This window comes from Aricia agestis, chromosome Z (assembly GCF_905147365.1).
Source record: "Aricia agestis chromosome Z, ilAriAges1.1, whole genome shotgun sequence".
NCBI classification, from domain to species: domain Eukaryota; kingdom Metazoa; phylum Arthropoda; class Insecta; order Lepidoptera; family Lycaenidae; genus Aricia; species Aricia agestis.
The window spans coordinates 27,657,476-27,682,052 of record NC_056428.1 but is presented as its reverse complement, the minus strand read 5'-3'; the positions used below and the strand labels follow the sequence as shown (position 1 = coordinate 27,682,052).

The 24,577-nt window shown below is 36.5% G+C and overlaps 1 protein-coding gene across 1 annotated transcript; it reads right to left on the bottom strand.

Annotated features, from left to right (window-relative positions):
- Positions 1 to 1,536: 1,536 nt before the first annotated feature.
- On the bottom strand, positions 1,537 to 23,829 carry LOC121739091 (protein GPR107). The gene is made up of 12 exons (XM_042131413.1): positions 23,655 to 23,829; positions 22,296 to 22,406; positions 18,462 to 18,622; positions 15,384 to 15,514; positions 14,452 to 14,552; positions 12,131 to 12,235; positions 11,211 to 11,494; positions 9,562 to 9,679; positions 8,694 to 8,824; positions 6,446 to 6,587; positions 3,532 to 3,683; positions 1,537 to 2,359 (listed from the first exon to the last, which is right to left on the bottom strand). The coding sequence occupies exons 1-12, from the start codon at positions 23,736 to 23,738 to the stop codon at positions 2,266 to 2,268; spliced, it is 1,614 nt and encodes a 537-aa protein (XP_041987347.1). The 5' UTR covers positions 23,739 to 23,829; the 3' UTR covers positions 1,537 to 2,265.
- Between the last annotated feature and the right edge of the window lie 748 nt (positions 23,830 to 24,577).

Sequence of the window (24,577 nt, the reverse complement as noted above, 5' to 3'; positions counted from 1 at the left end):
TCATTCGTAATAATAGCCCAAAATGAATAGCCCAGACTTCCATAATTTTATAAAAGCTAAAGTTTTCCAGAGTATGGGCGTTTCCGGTCATTCTTACCTCTATGGGGCTCATAATACACAGGAAGCTTTCAACTTTTATAAAATGACAAAAGTTTGGCTGTCGCTGGCTCTTGGGTTATAAGTTAATAGTCATACACATATTTTTTAGGTTAGATACTTCACTTTGCCCCATCCTTTACTATTAGTGTCTAAACACACCATGCCAAAGATGCGGGACGGAAGTTCGGCGTGATTACGCTTGCAATGTATTTTAAATTACCGTTATCACCGTAATGACACACCATGCCGAAATTACGTCGCGTTATAGCGTACACCCAAACTTTGGTCGAGCGTAGTTCGGCAGCGATTCGGCGGTAATGTTTTTTTTCGGCGTCAATTCGGCGGCGTTCGAGACACTGAATACTCGGACAAAGTTACGCAACTGAATTTCCGTAATTTCGGCGTGTCATATCAGCCGAATGCGTCGGAACGTAATATCGGCCACGGAACTTCAGTCGCATATCTTCAGCATGGTGTGTTTAGACACCAACATTTTTACTATTTCTTGTGGCCATACAAGAAATAAGCCACATTGCTTCGTTGCTTCGCGATGCGTCGCCATACGTTTTACACATATATTATGTTATAGTAGGGGAGGAAGGGTGCTATTTCTGTAGTCACTCTAGCGTCATGGAGATCTAGTAGGTTTTTTACATTAGGTAAAGCTGATAAAAAAATAAAAAGAGCGTTTTTTTATTTTAGCGGTGGCTGCAGTCATTTTAAAGTTTTGAAATAGGAAATATATTCAGAAAATTGCTTATTTAGGTAAATTATAAATATATTTTAGACAACAAGGACTAAATCATTTAGTTTAGTGCAAAATAAAATATCTGCGAAGCTTAGTTAGGAAAATATGAAGCTTTATTTTTTTATATTTCAAAATGTCCCTACAGGCTTACCTAACCTTTGAATTGTCAGTGTTTTATATGGAAGCTTCTTTGGGGTATACTAAACATTAGAATGTTAACAAAAACAAACCAAAACAAAAACAAAAACAAACACAATCCAGAAAGTCCGAAAGTAGGTTAGGTTAGAACTGTGGCTGTGCTGCGGCAGCAGCCGGCGATCGTCACAAAACACGCCTCAGAATTTTTTATTTTTACTTATTGCATTAAACTTTTGGTCACCCCTAAAAGTTTTCCCATTCTCCCAAATTACATAATATTATGCTAATGGTCGCCCTAGTTAATTTGCCATTAAACCAGTTGGCTAAGCGTCGTCTAGCTGTAGTGTTGAACGTTGTAGTCAACAAGTCGGCTAAACGACGTATAGCCATGTGATTGAATGGCGTTGTTCAGTCAAAGGGCTAGCTGTTTGATTGAAGGGCTATTTAAACCAGTCGGCTGCGACATCTATACCATGATAACTAGACACAAGTCGGAAGCCTATACAAGCTTAATCTGACACGCTCGAGCTTCTCCCGAAATACCCTCTTCCCCTCCCCAACTATACGTTTTACACATATATTATGTTATAATGATGTAACATTGATGCGACGTTTTGACAACAACGGATAGAAATGAAGTGGGTGGAATGGCGCTTGTATTTTGTTGACGTCGCCGCAACGCAACGTGGCATATTATAATGCGTTTTTTCAACGCAACGCATCGCAATGCTGGGGCCCTATTCTCATGGATCGAATGTCTTCTGCCACACTCTGGTGAGTCTGCCTCATTCAATTTGTAAGAATAGGTCCCAAGAAGCAATGTAACCTACTCATAATCAAATCACAAATCACAATGTGTTTTTAAGCAAATATATTCAGTCAACGACGTAACTAAATTATCACAAAACATGTAAGTATAAAATGATAAGGACGTGTGAAACCACTACTTCCCTTTTAAGCCCACTTGCGCCAGTCTGGGTTAAAGTTAATCGTGGGTTAAACATTATGTTTTGTCTCTCCTTCTTTGTATTTAGAAATAAATATTTTAATACGTGGTTAACTTCTCGGATTGGTGAAAGTGGGCCTTAGGGTCAATTCAGACCGCAACGCGACGCGTAAATGCATTTCTAAATTTGTATGGATTTGACAGATTTGCAAGACTCACGCTCACGAAATCTGTCAATTCAGTACAAATTTAGAAATGCATCTACGCGTCGCGATGCGGTCTGAATTGACCCTTAGAGTTCCTATTTTTTGCAGTGACAGGTCATAATCTAGATTTAGTCAGAGTTAGTGTCCTGCATCAGTGGTTGCATGTCTTCCCTCCTTTTCTCTCGGTTGGTAACACCGTCCAAAACGCCAATCTCGGACAACCTGCCAACATAACAGGTACTAAAATGTTATAAAATATGTAAATGTTTACTCTACAGGTCTACTTTTTTAAACTGAATGACTTAGGGCGGGCTGCACCAGAGGCGTGGTTAAAGTTAAAGTTATGGTTATAGTTAAGGCTAATTTAACTTTAACCCTAACTTTGACCACATAATTTGACAGAAGACGTTGCTGGTCCGACAAGGCTATAATTGAACGTGGGCGGGGGCGCTGCTGGTAAAGGAGAACTGTCAAAAATGGCGTTTTTTGTATGATGAGTAACTCATCATACAAAAAACGCCATTTTTGACATTTTTGACGCCAAGGAACTAACGCTGTCATCAATTTGATGACAGCGTTAGTTCCTTTTTTCGCCACGTGCATTTAAAGCCTTGTCGAGCTCAATGGTTATGGTTAAATATCGCGTCCATCTTTGACTTTAACCAAAGATTTGATATTATGCATTGTAGTTAAGGTGCAACCCACCCTTACTGTTTAACTAAAGAAGTCATGGTTTGCTTATGTAAACAAATCTCTAATTTCATTGATGGACGATAGTACTTTTCTATTTCGCTTAATAAACCTAGTTTATAAATTTTATATTAACCAGTTAATAGAGGAGTAGATACGAACAAAAATATTGTTTGGCGTGTACATTCAGCTTTGAAGTTTGAACCAATCGTCACCTCATTCGCCTTATAGTCTCTTTGCACAGCTGATTTTAAACACATAAGTTTAAAACTAAAATTACATTACAGAAATTCCGTGCATTTAGTTTGCTGGTTTGTAAATAAATTCACGTCGAAAACAACAATTGTACATATTGATAAAATACATGTGGCACTCGGGGACTACCGCGATTAAGCTAAATTGCATAGCATTTTTATCAACTTATGCAATTACAATTCGCATTTATTACGTCAAGTCGCATGCACACGATACCATGCCGAAGTCTGGCAACGCCGCACCGCTGTACCGGTCGGAGTGGGGTGGGGAGTGTTAGTTTTTTTTTTTTTTGCGTTACGGAATTTATGATTCAAGTTACGTTACGGAATTTATAAGCTCAAAGCAAGAGATGAAAGCTATGCAATATTTAAAAAAAAAGTACTAGCCGCTACAGTCATTATGCCACACATCTGAATTGGTTCTGCGTATATTAGGCTTTATGTACTCACACTTTAGGTTGTATATCGTCGAGCAGGGTCGGCGTGAAGTAGGGGTTGGCGGCGGCGGGCCGGAACTTGTATCCCGTCATCACGAAAAACACAAACGTGCCGAGCTCCCGGAACATCTCGTCGATCCACGAGTATTGGAACGGCACCGTGTTCTGTAACATCAAAATCGGTACAGCCGTTTATGATTCAAGACATGCAGAACGATCGGCTAAGTATAGTCATCGGGCAGAGGAAAACTCTAATTTATCTTTCACACAGTTAACTCAGTTAAATTCTCTTCTATTATGAACCTTCTCCGAAGGGACCTGAGCTTCCACTTTACTAAAATTAGCCAAATCGGTTCAGCCGTTTACGAGTTCTAGCGAGGCTAAGAATATAATATATAGGGAGCTATAGAAAGATTTACATAATATTTTTATTTCAGACTACGTAGGCCCATATTATGGACTAACATTTTTGTGTATCCTGTCTGTAAAATCCAGAACTCGCTGATTGATGTACGCAGCCACGATCAAACGACATTGACACAGTTTAACATGTGCGTTCCCTCACTGTCACGCTATCAATGTTGTTTACTCGGCTGAGAAAATGTAACTACATAAATCTTACGGTAATAAATATATAGTAAAGGTTACATTTATTTTGTTTAGGTTTCTTTACTAATAAAATAGATAACAAAAAACCGGCCAAGTGTATGTCGTGCCACGCGCAATATAGGGTTCCGTAGTACCGCTAGTTTCTGATAATTTTTGTATGGTCAACGCACATAATTATAACGTGTTTAACACTTTACACTACTAACATCATCTCAGTTACGTTCGAAGGAATTTGAACGAAAAGTTCCTTAGTATTTCTACGAATACTTTTTTCTAGTTGACTAGACTTCATAAGTTATTGTGTAATAGTGGATACTATTACACAATAACTTATGAAGTCTTATTAGCCGTGATAATTTTCCTTTTAAATTCATCATATTTCCTACTCCCGTGAATTTTTTCACATTTCCAGAAGCAACCGTTTAGCTAGACTCTAACGATTGTTTCCATTTTAAAACTTCATATTTCACAAATTGATTTCTATATCGGAAAATTATCTTTGAATACTCATAATATTTTTAAATAACCTATCCAACGACACCCCACACGGAGGAGTGGACGCGAAAAAAAAAATCACCCCCGCATTAATGTGTAGGGGAGGTACCGTAAAAATTTTTTTTTTATTGTGAGTAACATTTTAAAATGTATATAAAAAATTAGTATTTAATGAAGCTATGTTCCTTGGACCTCGATCATGTTTTTGGATTAATATTATGGATGGCTGCTATCCTCACAACTTTAGCTTAGTCATCCTATGCAAAAACTAAGATTTTTGAGCATTCCTGTTTTAATATATTTCCATAATATTAGGCTGTATTTCCGCTGAAGTTGAGCTAAGCTGCATTCGCCGTAACTATGAATAGCTTTGTCCACACTGTGCCTTTTTCTGTTCGTCAAGGGCATGCGTTATAGCGCTGTCAACAGCACACGCGCACGCGACGCATGCCCTCTGACCGTATCCAAAACTTCAAAAAGACAATATTGGCGTTGCGTTCCTTGACGAATTCAATTATTGAATGCGCCAATATGAAAGTTGATGACGAAAATTGAAGATGAAAGTGCACAGTGTGGACATAGCTAATCGCCCCCATAGCCCACTGTTTCGCGGTTTAGTCTCTCTTTACAATAATATTATTTTAAAAAGATAAAACCAACTTCAAAATAGTACGTATTTAAGAATGAAAATTCCGTATCTCATAAACTACTAAACCGATTGAAACTTGCAGTATTCCCAAGTTGGACCATACCTAGTACAACAAAAAAAGGATTATGCAAATCGACTTGTAGTTCCGGAGATATGCGAACACAAATATAAATACATAGAATAGAATATACATTATTGCGTTCAAGATATTGTACAAACATAAAATACATTCAGCAGAGATACAAGAACGCAAAGGCGGCTTTATTGCTATTGAGCAATTTCTTCCAAGCGACCTTTGGTATCTATAGGAGTACAATAATAATTAACATACATACATACACTTTTGAAAAACTGGGCAGTTCTGCAAATATTAGTATACATACGCGTCGAATTGATAACCTCCTTTTTTGTGAAGTCAGTTAAAAATACTAGCAGATTGCTTTGCGTTGCTGTGGCTAAGGTTCTTGTATAATATATTACATTACTACATTGCATTGTAGTAAACTATTCAAAGGGAACAGCAGGACATCAGTCATGAAGACCACCATGCTTCTTTACATAGATGCCATTTGTAAATAATAGTATTTTAAAAAGATAAAACAGACTTCAAATTGAACGTAATTAAGAATTAAAATTCCCTATCTCAAAAACTACTGCATCGATTTTGATGAAACTATCAGTATTCCCTAAGTTAAACAATACCTAGTACAACAAAAAAAGAATCACTCAAAGCGGAATTCTAGTTCCGGAGATATGCGTGCACAAACATCAAAACATACATACATACATTCACTTTTGAGATTTGGCACATTTATTCAGAAGCTGCTATAGATTAACATACACAAAAACTGAACAGTTCTGGAAATATTACATATATACGCGTCAAATTGATAACCTCCCTTTTTGAAGTCGGTTACAAAAACATGGCGACCTCCATGACTAATTTTCTACTACCGCTACACCTATAATTTGCAATAAAATAATATTGTGACTATAAATTGAGATGTAAGCTATCCTATCTTTTAAGTTGAATATATTGCACACTGTGTACATAATTTTAAATCGGTTCAGTAACTTAGGAGTCGATCGCGGACAAACAATGTGTTATGACTTATGTGGCACGTAATTTTTATACATAAAGATAACATGAGACATTGAGACAACCCAGCCTTACCTCAAGTATACTTATAACGAATCTGGTAAAGTATATGTAGCAGACGATGATAATGTAGAAGTGTCGGAAAAGCTTGAGTTTGCGCAGGTTGACTGCCGCCTTGCCGTCCGTAGTCGACGAGTCCTCCAGGTGGTGGATAGACCTGTAAGCGGAGTAACATGAATCCCAGTACAGAACACATTCGCCGCGTTCCATTTGATCTAAAAACGATCAAAAGGTTCAAATAGGAGGCATTTTGAGCGTTTTAACGTCCAGTGGAACGCGGGGATCATAATTTCTCATTCGTGTCTTTGAATTAAGAATGACTTAAGTAAAAATTAAGTTTTAGCTCATCTACTAAAAATTTTCTAATAAAAAGATAATGTCTCAGACAACAACAAAACATTGTGTAACAATAAGATCGGTATACCCTTTTTTTTTTATATGAAATAAGGGGGCAAACGAGCAAACGGGTCACCTGATGGAAAGCAACATCCGTCGCCCATGGACACTCGCAGCATCAGAAGAGCTGCAAGTGCGTTGCCGGCCTTTTAAGAGGGAATAGGGTAATAGGAGAGGGGAGGGAAGGGAATAGGGGAGGACAGAGAAGGGAATAGGATAGGGGATTGGGCCTCCGGTAAACTCACTCACTCGGCGAAACACAGCGCAAGCGCTGTTTCACGCCGGTTTTCTGTGAGAACGTGGTATTTCTCCGGTCGAGCCGGCCCATTCGTACCGAAGCATGGCTCTCCCACGTATTGACGCCCATATACCCAGCGCGAATATTTTTATTAGTAAGGTATTAGGTAGTACGGTTATATGGTATGGCAACGCCTCCGTGGTCTAGTGGTTAAGAGCGTGGCTCTCGACTCGGAGGTCGATTCTCGCGTTGGAAACATGTTATTTCCAAGTTTGGTTAGGACAATGCAGGCTGATCATCTGATTGTCTGACAAGTAAGATAATCCATGCGTCGGATGGGCATTTAAAAATTCGGTCCTGCGCCTGATCTCTCGCCAGTCGTGTCCGTCTTCCGTCCCACTGGGTTATGTGAGTAAAGGAATAGAGAGTGCTCTTGTGTACTGCGCACACACTTGATCACTATAAAATTACTACTGCGTACCTGGCCTGGTTTTAATGAAACTGGCCACCGTCACCGAAATCGGTGTGGGGAGTATTTTATATGGTATACATGTAAATGTTTGGGTGGGCTCCAAATTTACCTTTCAATCTATACTAATATTATAATTGGGAAGAGTTTGTTTGTTTGAACGCGCTAATCTCAGGAACTACTGGTCCTATTTGAAAAATTATTTCAGTGTTAGATAGCCCATTTATCGAGGAAGACTATAGGCTATATTTTATCACGCTAATACTAATAGGAGCGAAGAAATAGAGGAAAGCGTGGAAAAAACGGGGGAAAATTATTTGAAAGGGCTTATTTGAACGCGTTAATCTCAGGAACTACTGGTCCGATTTGAAAAATTCTTTCAGTGTTAGATAGCCTATTTATCGAGGAAGACTATAGGCTATATTTTATCACGCTAATACTAATAGGAGCGAAGAAATAGAGGAAAGTGTGGAAAAAACGCGGGAAAATTATTTGAAAGGGCTTATTTGAACGCGTTAATCTCAGGAACTACTGGTCCGATTTGAAAAATTATTTCAGTGTTAGATAGCCTATTTATCGAGAAAGGCTATGTACATAGGCTTTTATGATTCTCGCCTAAACTATTTAATTCATTTTGATGAAATTTGGCATAGAGATTGGAGATACTAATTTGAATCTGGGACAAGCAATGTTTTTTGGCCCGGAAAAATGAGCGGTTCCCACACAATATACTTTTCTGATTTGCGCGTAAACGACTCAATCGATGTACGGGAACAACTATAAACTAAAGTCCACGCGGACGAAGTCGCGGGCAACAGCTAGTATATTATAACTAGATAACGCCCGCACGTAAATTTGTTTATCCCGCGGGAACCGTAAATTTTTCCCAAATAAAAAGTATCCTATGTCCTTTCCCGGGACTCAAAGTATCTCCATTAATATATTTTTTTTTGAAATTAAATACCAACCTACAGGGCGATTCACGATTTCCGTTCGACACGGATTTGGAAACTTTACTGTGAGGCCATTGGTCAATGCTTAACGCGGCGAGAATTTATTGGATTTGACGCGATGAAGTTTCCGAATCGAATTACTTTAAATTATGAATCAGGGCCCTATAATCTAGAGTCTAGATATTTCTAGATTGTAATAACACTTACCACACAACCGGGAACATGATGGCGCCGCAGCAGACCATATCCACGAATATGAATAGTATTCGCCACGCGTTGTGCTCAACCGCGCCCTCCTCGCTCTCCGCTATTATGATCTCCGCCACGTTCGCCACAACCTGACAAAATAAAAAAAAAGGTTAATTCAAGTTTTGACAAACGAAAAGAAAGGCCACAAGGCTTGAAGCCTGCCTTTGTAAATTAAGAGAAGTTGATTTTTAAGCAGACGGCGGACCTACATGATTTGGTAGCGTTAGATCACGAGTCACGAGCTCACGACTAATATTGAATTGACCCAACCACTTGACGTAGGTCCGTCAACTGCCTAGGAATTTCTTCCCCCGCGTTCCACTTAGCGTTAAAAACGATCAAAACTCTCAACATAGGAGGCATTTTGAGCTAAGTGGAACGCGGAGTTCGATAGTACATTTCACAAAGTGTTTAAATAAATAAAAGAAATACAAAAATGAAGTCATGATGTTGGGGCATTTCTCGTACAGACATAGAAGCCGAAAGTGACTCTATCAACGCTAGTAGCGTTTCTTTGAAAAGTAGTCAGTGAACTCTACATATACAGGACGTAACAAAACAGAGATAATGTTTTAGGTGTGTGTCCCTCATATCTAGTTCACTGTGAAAGTAGCAGCCCTGAAAAAGTTTATTTTCATTTGTATGGGCAAGCGCCCCAGCCGCCACCGTCATAAGTTTGCCTATATGTATATTACTTTGTTACATCCTGTATAAGTGGAGCGTCCGTGGCCTAATGGGTAGACCTTTGGGTCCTTTGGTTCGGACTTTTAGAGGGTGCAGGTTCGAACCCGGGTGGAGGCGTGATTAGATATATTATTAAACTCACTTGTAAGGGTATAACAATCATGAATATCTTCTTATCCCGGTCTGCGAGGATGTGTTTAATGAAGTTCCATCCGGTACCGACCAGCACTATTGTCACAAACAGCACTGCACCTTTAAGTCTAAAACAATACATTTCAGATTAAAGTCTTAGTCGTAGGAAATCGAAAAACTCATAATATATTAATTTATATTTGAAAAAATACAAGTTTAAATAAAATCTTGGCCATGCTCATAGACATTAATGAAAACAATCAACTTTAATTTAGTAAAAATTTTGACAAACTCCATACTGTATAATATATTGTCAAACTATTCATTAAATTAAAGTTAAGTAATCATATTTTGATTATAAGGTTTTTATTTAATATATTATAAGATTATAAGGCTTTTCCTCACGTACCACAACAACACCACACCAGGTACGGTGGACTGGCGTATACTTTGTATTGAAAATGAGTAGGACTATTCACACATACCACATTTTGCAGTCGTTATCAACCACGTGTGATTTACAGATGATATTTTGTCGCGACGCGGACGGTGTGGTGTGGTTGTGGTACGTGTGGTCAAGCCTTACAACGTCAGTGGGTTTCGGCCTGACCGAGCATATCTCGCTCGGTCGGAAGATATTTCTTTTCGGCTGCCACTTACATCGTTGAAATTTAAAATATTCATTGTTGTTGGTAGAGCAGGTGGTGACAGTACGTTATTTGTAGCTATTGCAATTTGTAAGTAACAGGTAAATAATGAATATAATATGGGCCGATTGGCCCCTCCAGTTTCGCCGAGCCACCTTAAACTTGTGCGAGGCCCATTATATTACTCAATAGAGTTATATCATGAGTTTTGAAATGTGGATGTTTGTGGCCTCAATATTAAATTAATCTTTTTACCTCGATAAATGTTACCTTTGAGTGTAACATAATATTATACAACGTGTTATAAATAACATAACCATGAAGCCCGAAGGTTACATGTAATCTGATTCATTGTTTTACATTTTACGGTTCAATAGAAATTTATTAGCTTTTATATATATCACAGCCTTTTTGCTTGTAAAAGTGTGATAATATAGTTTTTTAGTATCCTATGTAACTAACATCGAGCTGGTAAATAAAACCAACTATATAGATGACATCCGCAATTCCGTTGCGCAGATTATCGTGCGAGAATCGTACATTTTTGGTTTCCAGGGAGTCAAGCTATCTCCTGTGCGCATAGCATGCGCATAACAAGAAAATTGTGTCTACATGTTTTCTCGATATTTGATGGTTTGTCTCTTCATCTCTGTTGATCCTAACATTACATGTACATTTTTTCTCGTGTAGATCTGTCGTTCAAATCTATCGACATAATGTCAAAAAATGATTTTGACATTATGTCGATATCAACAATATGACTACACTCGAGAGTGAGATATCTCGTACGCGCATGCTAGACGCACTAACCACATCAAAATCGGTTCAGCGGTTAAAGCGTAAAGAGGTAACAGACAGAAAAACAAAAGCTTTCTTGAGTTTGTTGAATCTCCAATTACTTTCATTTATCAGTGATAAATTATTTATTCCTTTCTGACAAACAAACTATTAATAGTTAATACTTATTAGATTATACGCTCAATAAAGCCTATATACATGAAGTAATACTCACAAATGCGTTATATAATACAATATAGCCCACGCAGTCACATGCTCGCCTCGCGTCTGGATAAAGTGGTAGTTAATTCCGTGGAAGGCCAAAGACAGCGCCTTGAGGTACACCAGCACGCACATTATAATGTGTATTCTATACACTTTGTGTCTGCTCGTCTTCAGTATGAAAGTCCAGAAACCAGCGCTCAGTAGGAATATCAGAGACATCATACTATATAACGCCGGTAGAGGCATCTCGCCCGCTGATAAAAAGTTGCCATCGTTACTCTCGTAGAGTAAAATCTGTAAGAAATGTTCGTAGAATTAGATAATAGATTAAAATAATAAATAAATAAAGCCTTTATTCACCGACTGACGATACAATAATTTTTACAATAAAAACACATTAAGTAACATTAAGGCCAATGTCCAGCAGTGGACGACTATAGGCTGATATGATGATGATGATGATGAAGTGTCTAAGCACACCATGCCGAAGTTCCGCGGCGGAAGTTCGGCATGATTATATACAATATAACGCGACGTAATTTCGGCACGGTGTGTCAGCGGTAATTTAAAATACATTGCAGGCGGAATCATGCTGAACTTCCGCCGCAGAACTTCGGCATGGTGTGTTTAACAGTAAGTCAGGTTGTCCTTCAACATCTGGCCTTTGTTGAAGATTAAAATAATATGTTATCTGCAACTTTATTAGCACAGAAATACATTTACCGAGCAGAAACCGTGCATTATCCTGTTATATTTCTGGGAAAACTTTTATTATCTATAGAATGATATTCCCCGGAATCAAACCTCTTTTCCTTTTATACAATTCGATTCAACAACTTAGGTGTGAAGGAGGAAAAGTATATCCTACACACACTGATAACGAGCAAACATATTTTGCTATTTGTACAAAATAATTTACGAATATCTTACCGTTGCATTGATGGGTTGTGCGGTCTCCGAGTTTTCTGGCGGGCAATTGTGGAAGTACAGGTTGTATAATCCCTCCTCTTCATTTGATGCCACATACATTGCAAACTAAAACATGTTGTTTAAATAGATAAACAGTTATAAAAAAGCAAATTACAAGTTTTATATTTTAAAATTAGGATCTTTCATACAAAGGTGACCTTGTTAGCTAGAAATTGGAATAGGCTAGTAGATGTAGTGATATAAAGGTGGGCCCCATATGAAAAGTATGTTCATACCAAATTTCAACAACATCGGTTCAGGCGTTCAAGCATGAAGAGGTACAGACAGACAGACGGACACCCTTTGGCATTTATTAGTATGTATACATCTAAAGTAATCCATGAAGACCTAAGCGGCCGCATCCGGCCGCGATAACAATAGAAAAGCTAGTTATTTTACAAGTTTTTAAGTTGTGGGACATAAAATTATAATATTACTAGCTGTTGCCCGCGACTTCGTCCGCGTTAGTATAGGTAGATCACGTCCCAAGTATTATTTATTGTACAAAAATATTCAATGTACAGCATTGACTTTCCTACGATTTTATTATAAGTATATAGATGTTCCGCGCGGCTTCGCTTGCGTAATGGAGAATGTTACTAGGTATGCCAAATTGCTTGAAATTTTGTCACAGTAAAGCCTGTGTGTATACAAATACACTAGTTTTTGTTGCAGTCAAAAATACCTAGTAGTTTTGATTTTATAGGGATTCAAAGTTTCGAAAAATATCGATTCCCGCTAACATTCCCGCGACCGCTTGTAACGTCATAGCACAATTCTGCCGCGCGGGCGCCAATAAACGTGATTTTTTGCTCTATCTCAACAACGGCAACAGTTAGGCACTTGAAATTTTCACCAAGGTCTTAATTATATGTGTACTTTAATAATTAATAATAATATTATAATAAAATAAAAAAATTAAGGGGGGCTCCCATACAAAAAATCACAATTTTTGGCCTATTTTGCTCTATAAACTATATTCTCTGTTTTAGACGTCGTCTATTTTAGACGTGGCAGAGCCATGCTTCGGCACGAATGGGCCAGCTCGACCGAAGAAATACCACGTTCTCACAGAAAACCACGCGTGAAACAGCGCTTGCGCTGTGTTTCGCCGAGTGAGTGAGTTTACCGGAGGCCCAATCCCCTACCCTGTTCCCTTCTCTACCCTCCCCTATTCCCTTCCCATCCCATCCTTACCCTCCCCTATTACCCTGTTCCCTCTTAAAAGGCCGGCAACGCACCTGCAGCTCTTCTGATGCTACGAGTGTCCATGGGCGACGGAAGTTGCTTTCATCAGGTGACCCGTTTGCTCGTTTGCCCCTTTATTTCATAATAAAACATAACGGTATGTGTATTCATGAGCGAGTCCGATTAGTAAAAAAATACAAATAAATAATCGGCCAAGTGCTAGTCGGACTGGCGCACGAAGAGTTTCGTACCGCTACAGTGATTTTTGTATGGGAGCCCCCCTTAAATTTTTATTTTATTTTAATATTATTACTAAATATTAAAGTACACATATAATAGTGTCATCATATAGTAGTTATTAAATATTAAAGTACACGTATAATAGTGTAATAATATGATCACACGGTGACCAGGCGACCGCGTCGTACGGTTACAACTACTTGTTTTGCTTATAAATCGGAAACTAATTAACGTATCCAAGTAATTCTTTCACTAATATTCTTTATTTTTTAAAGAGAATGTGGACTGCTAATAATCAAAATTAGGTAACATTCTCCATTTAGGAATTTCACGCAACCGTACATTTTGCAGCAAAAAATAGCCTATGTCCCTTCACGTGGTCTATTCTTCATGTTTGCCAAATAACATAAAAATTGCTCCAGTAGTTCATAATATAATAAGCAATTCCATATAATTTCCCCCGTTTTTTCCACATTTTCCTCTATTTCTTCGCTCTTAATAGTCTTAGCGTGATAAAATATAGCTTATAGCCTTCTTCAATCAATGAGATATCTAACACTGAAAGAATTTTTCAAATCGGACCAGCAGTTCCTGAGATTAGCGCGTTCAAACAAACAAACAAACTCTTCCCAATTATAATATTAGTATAGATTATGTTTTACTCTTACTCACACATAGGTATCCAGTTAACTAATATACATTTGGATTTTGGAGTCAATGTTATTGCAAATAGTACCCCCTAACACCTTCTAAGAGGAACGTCGTAATTATAATAAGTAATAAACTAATCAACTTGTAAACTTATTACTACTACTACTAACTAATCAACTTGTATACTTATTTAGTATACTTACACTGGTATTATAGTAGTCGGTGCCATTTCTAGTCTCCTTCGTGATAGGTAAGACCGCGTAGGAACACTGAGGACCAAGTTTGTCGTACGTTTTCACGTAATCTGAAAATATCACTTGATTTTACCAACCAATTCCACAAAAGGTACCCAATACCCATATCACAGGATAAAGAGTATCATAATAACATTAAGTTATTGGATATAAGAGGATATAGTCTTCGAAAGAGTGCATGTTCGATCCCAGGTGGTGACATGGCCGACAATATTGCGAGAATGCTTTATGCCTCCCTATAAACATTAAAAATAACCTGGCCTAGGTACAGTATCTGATAGTAGGAGAGGGGAAGGTGCTAATTTTGCAGTCACTCGAGCGTCATGTAGACCTAGTAGGCTTCAGAAACTGCAGCCATTTTAAAGTTATATCCAGAAAATAGCTTATTTAGGTTAATTATAAATATATTTTAGACAATAAGGACAAAATCATTTAGTTTAGTGCAAAATAAAATATCTGCGAAGCTTAGTTAGGAAAATATGAAGCTTTATTTTTTTATATTTTAACATGTCCCTACAGGCTTACCTAACTTTTGAATCGTCAGTGCTTTATATGGAAGCTTCTTTGGGGTATACTAAGCATCCCCTTTCTTAATCTGACAGATCCGACGACACTTCATTATTTAAAAAAAATATTTTTTCAACCCACCATGTCAGAAATCTGATTTCTATACCATGATATCTAGACACATTTCGGAAGCCTATACAAGCTTAATCTGACACGCTCGAGCTTATCCCGAAATCCTCTCTTCCCCTCCCCAACTATGAAGGATTTCTTTACTTGGAGAATTTTTATTACTCGGAGAAAGACGAAAGAATCCTTTAGAGAATTTAATCACTCGGAGAAACGGAGAAAATCCCAAAAAGTAGGCGATAACTTACCATCTACACTTCTTCTACGTCTGTTCACAAACATGTACTGTGAGTGTCGCTTGATCCTGTCTATTGGTATCATTGAGCGATTCTGATATAGATGTAAAGCATTGACTTCACCGACACATGTTATGTTGATTCTGAAAACATAATAAAAAAATTGTTGTCAATGCAGAGTAAAGCAGTTTTAGCATTGTTGGTGCCATGGCGAGTCATAGATTGAAAAAGATATTGTGCATTACTGGTGCAGTGTGAGAGGATCTTATACCTTAAAATGAGACAATCCATACTTCCATACTAATATTATAAATGCGGAAGTATCTCTGTCGGTCTGTCTCGCTTTCACACCAAAACTACTGAACCGATTGTAATGAAATTTTGTACACGGACAGTCTAGACTCTAGAGCCTGAGAAAGGACAAAGGCTACTTTTAGCTGGAAAAAAGGGTTGTAAGAGGGGGTAATGGACCCATTTAAAAAAAGTTTATATGAAATTATTTTTTGAATGGGCTAAGGCTTTGAAAGCTTAAAAGCTTAAATATTGTTTGTTTAAAATAATTAAATAATTTTTTTAGGGGCAGGGCAGGGGTTCCCAAACTTATTTTGTCTACTACCCACTTTGAGAGCAAATTATGTTTTAGCGCCCCCTTTGTTTCATATGAATACAAAACGCCCAAGCCTCTACACAACGCCCCCATTTTTTTTCTGGGTCCCATCACTCCCCCCCCCCCCCCCCCCCCCCAGACCTTCAGCGCCCACGGGGGGCGTTATCGCCTACTTTGGGAAAGACTGGTATACGGCAATGATAACCTTATTTCGTTGTTATTTGAGGTCAAAATTGTTTGCGCTAACTATAATATGCCACGTACGTTTAGTAAATCCACAATAAACTGATGCTCCTGTGACTCGAAATAAGAAATGTCTTAAGTGCCCGTTTTGTTTATTGTAAATCTAACTCTATTTTAAGTACTGAAGGTGTGTTTTGGTTTCCACTTTTAATTAATTTAAGGCTTTGGGTTTAGATGTACGCATCCATTAAAAACATTCGTTTGTCATATTCAATTCGTGGTATGTTAATACTACTGTTTTTATTGTTCTGTGGTGAAAAACACATTACGACGTCACACGCGCTCGGGTTAGTGCCGGAGCTGTCGGCGTGTCTTCCAATTTATATTTTTAAATAACTTTTGAGTTATTGCGAAAAAAAAAAACAAAAATGTTTTGTTATAAAACTTATAATATAAGTATGATCTTACATTTATCAAAAAAAAAATTGTTGAAATACCCAATTTGGCAACATTTGGGCGTGAGGTTTTTTGGAGAGAAAAATCGCTCTAGCTAAGGGGGATATTAGATTATCGTATATATTGGATCCGACATCATTGAGTCAATGATATAATATTTGGATAATGTAATATAGACATATGATTCATTTCTTCCTTGATCATAGATTTTTGACATTTGCTGAAAGATTGGATCCAATATGGTCATAGAAATAGGTGTTGCCAGTTATTTAATATAAAAGATTTTTTAATGTCTTGTTCGTTAATATGTTTCAAATAATGTAATGTAATTATTTTTCTAATTATATGTATACTTGGATAATCTTGCTGAAATAACAAAAAAGAAGCCATATTAAAAATGACGATGTCTTTTGACAAATCGAATTCTCTGAGATCTAGTAACCCTGACGTCAATACCTGACAGCGTTAGCGCTCTCCATTGGCTATTGAAACTACATATGACGTAAAATAGGATCAATGAAATATGATAATGTTATAAGCAGATATGATCAAATGATCATATATATTGGATCCTATATATGATCATAGAAATGATCCAATATATATGATAATGTAATACCCCCCTAAGTTTATCGCTGGAAAAATTACTTTTTTTTTTCATCGCGTAATTATATGTAGGTACATATACATGCTAGTTGCTACGCGTAATTTCGCCTGAAACTTAAATATAGCGCTTAGCAATATACTATATCTGCATTTCTTACTTTCTTTCTATTCATTGTTTCACGTTTTTAATTATTATTCTCAAATGTAAATCTCTTTCTCCAGGCACAATTATGATAAAAGGCAAAATAGGCTATCATACTTTTCTTCAAAGTCAAAGCACAAGCATATAATTAAATAAACCCCTATCGCCTTAATAATTAATACATTTTTCAATGTACGCTAGCAAAGCATTCGCAATAAAATATCTGGTTAACGATTACCTGTAAAAAGGTTTGATTTCCTTAATACTTTTGTAGACAGCAAACAAATACACAAATTCAAAATCATAACAAAAATACATAATATGTTGCTTTGCATCATAATGCATAATTATTCACAAAGTTAAGTGATACTGTCATTATTTATACTAATATCATAAATGGGAAAGTGTATCAGTCTGTCCATATTGTCATGTCTGTCTCTTTGTTACCCAAACCGCTGAACCGATTTGGCTGTGTATCCAATACTTGGAGAGTACCTGGAAAGAACATAGAATACTTTTTCCTGGAAAAATGTATGGTTCCCGCGCGATAAACGAATTTAGGTTCGTTGCGGGCGTCATCTAGTTTATGACATATACTTTTCATTTAGTTTATAAACCAACGAAAGTATAAATTCGCTAAGGCTAAGCAATACATAAAACACAAAAAAGAATAATTGCTCATGGTTTATATTATTTCATAAGTTATGAACTTATGAAATAACAAAGCTTATTGTATAAATGGACGCTGTTAAGCATTCGTGTACTAACCCACACAAAAATTACGTATTGAGTTATGAATGCAGTTATGTTCTTTAGATGATTTAGAACAAGACTGCATTCAAAATTTAACGACAAAAAAAAATGTGGGTTAGGACACTAATGCTTAACAGCGACCAAATATGTATAACATTCAGAAACTATATTATTTTGTTTCATATAAATGCAAAGAGTACCTTGTCTTTTGCTGTGATACTAGTACTGAAGCTTAAAATAGACAACACATTGCAGCATTGCTTATTGACCCGGTAAATATAGGTCAGTTTTAAATATAGCTCACAGCTTGTACTTGTACACCATAAACAGAAAAAAATGTTACCTGAGATTTACAAAGTCCATTTTCAAGAAAACTATAGCCGGATGATGTGCTGATAAAAGAGTGCTGCTCTTTTCTACACCTTGTAAGATGCATGTGTCCGAATGGATGTCCAAATAGGGGCTGATTGCATCATTGAGTGTCCGATCCAAAGTAAATCCATACTAGAATATAAATTTTATTTTAACAGTAAAAATATTCAGTTATTTAATTAATTGAGGTAGCTAGTTAACTACTGTAATTAATTAAATAGATAACTGATTTATTTTATGTAACCAGTTTCACTATGCCAACTTCATCACAATTCATAAATCATACTACTTTTCTTATTAAAAACACAATTTTAGTACAGAAAGACAAGAACATTGTCTGCTATCTTAGAGAAATAAGTCAGAATATGAGCAGTACCTTTAATAAACATGGTTTTATTTTTAATATTTAGGGAGCAACTCTCTTCTCGCCTAAATAATTAATTGTAATTTATACACGTGTGATTCTACATACAGAGTAAACTCTATATAACATGCCTGAAGGGACTGTGCATTTTATGGCGTCATGGAGAGTTGTCGTTAAATGAAGAAAAGTAAAATCAAAGCTTTTTTGTCAACACACAGTATTAACAGTGTCTACACGTGCAAGTGATTCCAATTTATAAACAAAATAATGAATTCCTTAGAAAGTTTGGTATGCATGATGCCAAAAGTCAAGTTCATTGCAGGCTAGGATATTAAAGCGACAAAAAACATACACAGCTGTGCAGTTTTTTCTAGTAAAAGTAACTTAAAAGGTACTTTTTATTACTGAATCGTTGTGATTTTGTCGCTATTGAGAGTGGGTGTGATGCTATGTAGAGTGCATCATTTTATGGTAGACAAGCTAAACCAACCAAAGTAAAATGATTTCGACGCTTTAGAGCAGGGGTCGGCAAGTAATTTTAGGTGGGGTCTGGATACTGTGGGAAATATTTTACGAGGTCCAGAAAAAAACACACGTCTTGTCCTATGTAGCTTAAAAATATTATTTTAATTAATAAAGGTATTACGTATACCATTATCTATGTATTAATTGGTACTTGGTATAAAATAAATTCCAATATTTCGCAGTCCGAGATTCGACCTTTCCGCGGTCCGCCTGTTGCCTACCGCTGCTTTAGAGAGTTTGTCGTTAAATCGAGTGACGTTACATGGAGTTTACACTGTAGTTAAATTTTTAATCCCTAGCAACTGCCTTTTCTGCTAAATAATTAACGACCATGCAACATAGAAGGCCACGTTCCTTTGAAGGCCAACTGTTAAAAAATCGTAGTTATCGACATATTCTTTCTACTACACACTTAGATGATAGATCCATCAAACTTAAGGGGCCGGGTACCAGCAAAATTATCATACATTACGTAATACCAAAACCGGTGGTAGGCAACATGTAGTTCAACATTCTGAAAATATTTGATTCAAATTTATTCAGAAATAAAACAATTTTTATTTTTATTTATTTATTTATTTTTATTTTCTCATACGAAAATATTTAACATATTTGAACTATTTTTCAGCTTAAAATAGAAATTACCTAGGTTCCTGCACATAAATTTACTACAAAATATATTTTAAACACTAATAAATATTTTTTGGTGTTAAAATATTTTGTAGTAAATTTACTACTAAATATTTAAACGCTAAAAAATATAGTAAAACACTAAAAAATCTATACTAATATTATAATTGGGAAGAGTTTGTTTGTTTGAACGCGCTAATTTTAGGAACTACTGGTGCGATTTGAAAAATTCTTACAGTGTTAGATAGCCCATTTATCGAGGAAGGTTAAAGGCTATATTTTATCACGCTAAGACTAACAAGAGCGAAGAAATAGAGAAAAATGTGGAAAAAACGGAGGAAATTATTTGAAAGGGCTTATCTCACTAACTACTGGAACAATTTTTCTGTTATTTGGCAGAGATAAGAAGTAGACCACGTGAAGGATCATAGGCTATTTTTTGTGGACTAATTTGTCTGTGAAATATCTAATTTACGCGGGCGGTTATATTTCGCGTGGTCACGACATCACGCGTAAACGGCTGGACCGATTTTGTTACTTTTTGTCCCGGAAAAATGTACAGTTACTGCACAATATACTTTTATGATTTGCGCGTAAACTATTCAATATATTTTGATGGAATTTGGTATGGAGATACTTTCAGTCTCGGGAAAAGATAAGGAACACTAATTTTGTACCGGAAAATGTACGGTTCTCGCACAATAAACTTTTATGATTATCGCCTAAACAATTCAATCTATTTTTATGAAATTTGGTATTGCAATACTTTCAGTCTCGGGTAAGGACAAGGGATACTTTTTATCCCGGAAAATATAGTACGGTTCCCGCACAATAAACTTTTATGATTCTCCCCTAAACTATTTAATCTATTTTGATGAAATTTGGCATGGAGATTGGAGTTAATAATTTGAATCTGGGACAAAGAATGTTTTTTATCCCGGAAAAATTTGCGGTTCCCACACAGTATACTTTTCTGATTTGCGCGTAAACGACTTAATCGAGGAACAACTACAAACTAATGTCCACGCGGACGAAGTCGCGGGCAACAGCTAGTATATAAATAAATAGTAAATTTACTACAAAATATTAAAACACTAAAAAATATTTTGTGTTTAAATATTTTGTAGTAAATTTTTGTGCAGGAACCTAAGTAATTACTATTTTAAGTTGAAAAATAACTCAAGCATGTTCAATATTTTCGTATGAGAAAATGATTTTGGTATTACGTATGTATGAGAATTTCGATGGTAAATGGGTCGCTTCTTAAGGCTACAAACGCGGCGGCGAGTCGATCGCGCCGCAATTGTGGCAATGAGATCTCACTGTTTGTAGACTTTGACTGTCGAGGCTACAATTGTAATTTCCGCACCCTGAAAAACTTTAGTTTTATATATATCTATCTCAAATTTTACTACAGGGCATTATCTTATAGGAATTTATGTATGGTACTAATAAAAGAAAATCTACTTATGCCTCGATTTAAGTTAAAATATTGATAATGTTCCTAGGAAGGCCGGTGGTTCCTTATAAGGCCCAAACAAAGATTTGATAGTTGGCCTTGCTAGGGAACATGAACTTTACGAGGAACATCTAGAACTCATTCACATATAAACAGTTATTTTTAGTTACCGTAACAATTAAAATAATGCTGTTTTTATAACATCTTTACTTATTAGGATTATTAAACTTATACACGCATATTGAACATTTTGGTCTTATAAAGAACGGGTCCATAAGGCCATTTTAGATTAAAAATTTTTTTGATTGCATTATAAAACGCATTGGCAATTAGTTATAAGGTGTCAATGTGATACTCATTACTACTATTTTTAAGAATTTCCATTAATATATTCTTAATTATAAGATGATGTTCAAGCAATGTTCGTTATAGTTTTTTTTTAAATGATATAAATATATTGAGCATTTAATGTGTTGCTTAATTGAGTGAAACTGTCATGTCGTTTTAGTAAAAGCAAATAAATAAATACTTGTAACTCTATTTTCAAGTTAAACGACTGATGTATAATATTGGCCTTGTTTGGAGCTGTGTTCCTTGCAAGGCCATTTGGAAGAGCTTAACAAAACTTAAGTTTATTAAATGGCTATTGAAGCTAGGTTAAAAAGAGATTAATAATATGATACCTTATAAAATAGAGCATTAAAAATTGATAATATGTTTTCTTAATTCATTTAGTTAATAAACGAATAACAAGCATTTTCCCGTTAGAGTGGCCTTACATGGTTCAGGGTCCTTACGTGAAATTTCTTTCTGAGGTTTTAACTTACTGTTCCAGTCGCAGGCCCAGGTGGAAGGTGAAAATTGACAAGATGTACATCTAATACACCACCTTGATAGAATCCAAATGTGGTCAGGTCAATGTAATGACGAACATCATCCTAAAACCAAGAAGTTAACAATATAATAATAGTGTATATATGTCGCAGCCGACTGGTTTAAATAGCCGTTCAATCAAACAGCTAGCTCTTTGACTGAACAATGCCATTCAATCACACATCTAGCTTTTATGTTGAATATTTTAGTCGCTCAAAACGTTCAACACTACAGCTGATTCAAAAGCCTAATTGAAGTAGTTCAGCACGCACCGCTGCGGCGCTAGGTGCGTTTTATTTACAATATGGCGTCAACTAGCAGGTGTTTGTAGGTGCAGAAAGTAGTTAATAAAAGTTACAAATGTTATTAAAGAGACAAAAATTGTGGAGGCACATACGAGTGAATTAAAATTTCAACAAAAATTCGAGGAGAAATTATGGGATCATGAAATGGATGGACGCAGCCTCCCCCGAAAGGGAGGTTCGGGGGGCTGTGGACAAACACAATCCAGAAAGTCCAAAAGTTGGTTAGGTTAGGTTAGAACTTAAAGCACAACACAGAGGGAGCCGAGCGAGCGGAGCGAGCGTGCTGCGGCAGCAGCCGGCGACCGCCGTCAAATAAAAGGGGGGCTCGGGGGGCGCAGCCCCCCGCCAAAACAAAAACAAACCAGTTGGCTAAGCGTCATCTAGCTGTAGTGTTGAACGTTGTAGTCAACAAGTCGGCTAAACGACGTATAGCCGTGTGATTGAATGGCGTTGTTCAGTCAAAGGGCTAGCTGTTTGATTGAACGGCTATTTAAACCAGTCGGCTGCGACATATACATAGCCATTAGTGCAAATATGGTCTTAAAAAACAGCTCAATTGACGTCATTTTTATTGATAATATTGCATTCAAGTTGCAATAATTTCCATCTACTATGTTGCACACTCACAATTTGATGTGTGTTAAGGGTGTGATTACATTGAGAGTGAACTCAACAGCGATTTAACAATATCGTTGTAGTAACATAAGGGGTACAGGGAAAATATCATAACAATTGGGGGAAAGAAGTATTTAACAGATAAAACTAAAAAGGTTGAAATATCAATTACTGATAAGTAACATCAAGTACATTATATTATTATTAGGGTCATAAAGCTTAACACTTTTATAGAACAGATAAGAACAAGAAAGTTTTAAACTCATAGAGGTAGTAATAGACAAATTTTAATTCACATGTTAGTTAAAATGGAAAATTAGATTTAACGGTTATATTTCTTATGCTTATCTAAACTTATATTGTATTAGTAATTTATAAAAAATGTGTAAATACCAGAAGGTCCAGCTTGTGTATTCTGCAAAATACAGATGTTGCAACCATTAGGAAAACTAACACCTTTTCCTTTAAAGCAATCATGTTTCATTTCTATTTTCGTAAAGTTAAATATTTATAAACACGTGTTTTATACGATACACACAAATAATAATTATTAGCAGAAAACTTCTGGTTTTGAGCAATAAATTTCATAAATATTTCAAGATTTGTAAATGATAAATCACAGACATTTTTGACAATATTTTTTTTAATCTGATAATATAATACCAGATTAAAAAAAAATTGTTGTCTGTTTTCGGTTTTTTTTGGCAATGACTTTCGGCATCTTCGTTTAATGGCGGCTCTCGACATAGGCGAACGCGTTGGCCAACGCGTCTGCAGACGCGTTGGCCCAATGTGTAGAACGGGCGTTCGCGCGTTGGCCAACGTCTAAATACCTACGGCCAACGCGCGAACGCCCGTTCTACACATTGGGCCAACGCGTCTGCAGACGCGTTGGCCAACGCGTTCGCCTATGTCGAGAGCCGCCATAAGAGCGCATAGAAGACCCTAACTTGACTCCATACTTTAACCTAGATCTCAAAATCTGTAAGGCCTAGAAAACTGATTTTTTGACACAAGACGAAAACACGATTACTCAAAAAATGCTCGATAGTTTCTTTTTTACAAAAAACCTTGTTTTAGACCATAGACTTAATATATATTGTCGTTTTAGACACATTTTTGCTTGGATCTTCGAAGTTTGCTGTCTTTTCTTTAATATTTTTTAATATCTAAAAAGGCATTGATAAAACCTAAAATTGCTCAAAACACTTTTTTCATAATCATTATAGTTCGTCTTTTATTCAAGTAAAACCACGGAATATATAACACTACAGGAAAGGGCATATGGGCGTGGCCCGCGTGCCATAGTTATGTCC

What these genes read in the sequence shown, in the direction of transcription:
- LOC121739091 (XM_042131413.1), bottom strand. Translation starts at nt 23,738, where the DNA reads ATGATTGCTTTAAAGGAAAAGGTGTTAGTTTTCCTAATGGTTGCAACA. An exon ending in ACGTAGAAGAAGTGTAGATG is followed by an intron (nt 14,553 to 15,383) that starts GTAAGTTATCGC and finishes TGATATTTTCAG; the next exon opens with ATTACGTGAAAACGTACGAC. An exon ending in ATCATGTTCCCGGTTGTGTG is followed by an intron (nt 6,588 to 8,693) that starts GTAAGTGTTATT and finishes CTCCGCTTACAG; the next exon opens with GTCTATCCACCACCTGGAGG.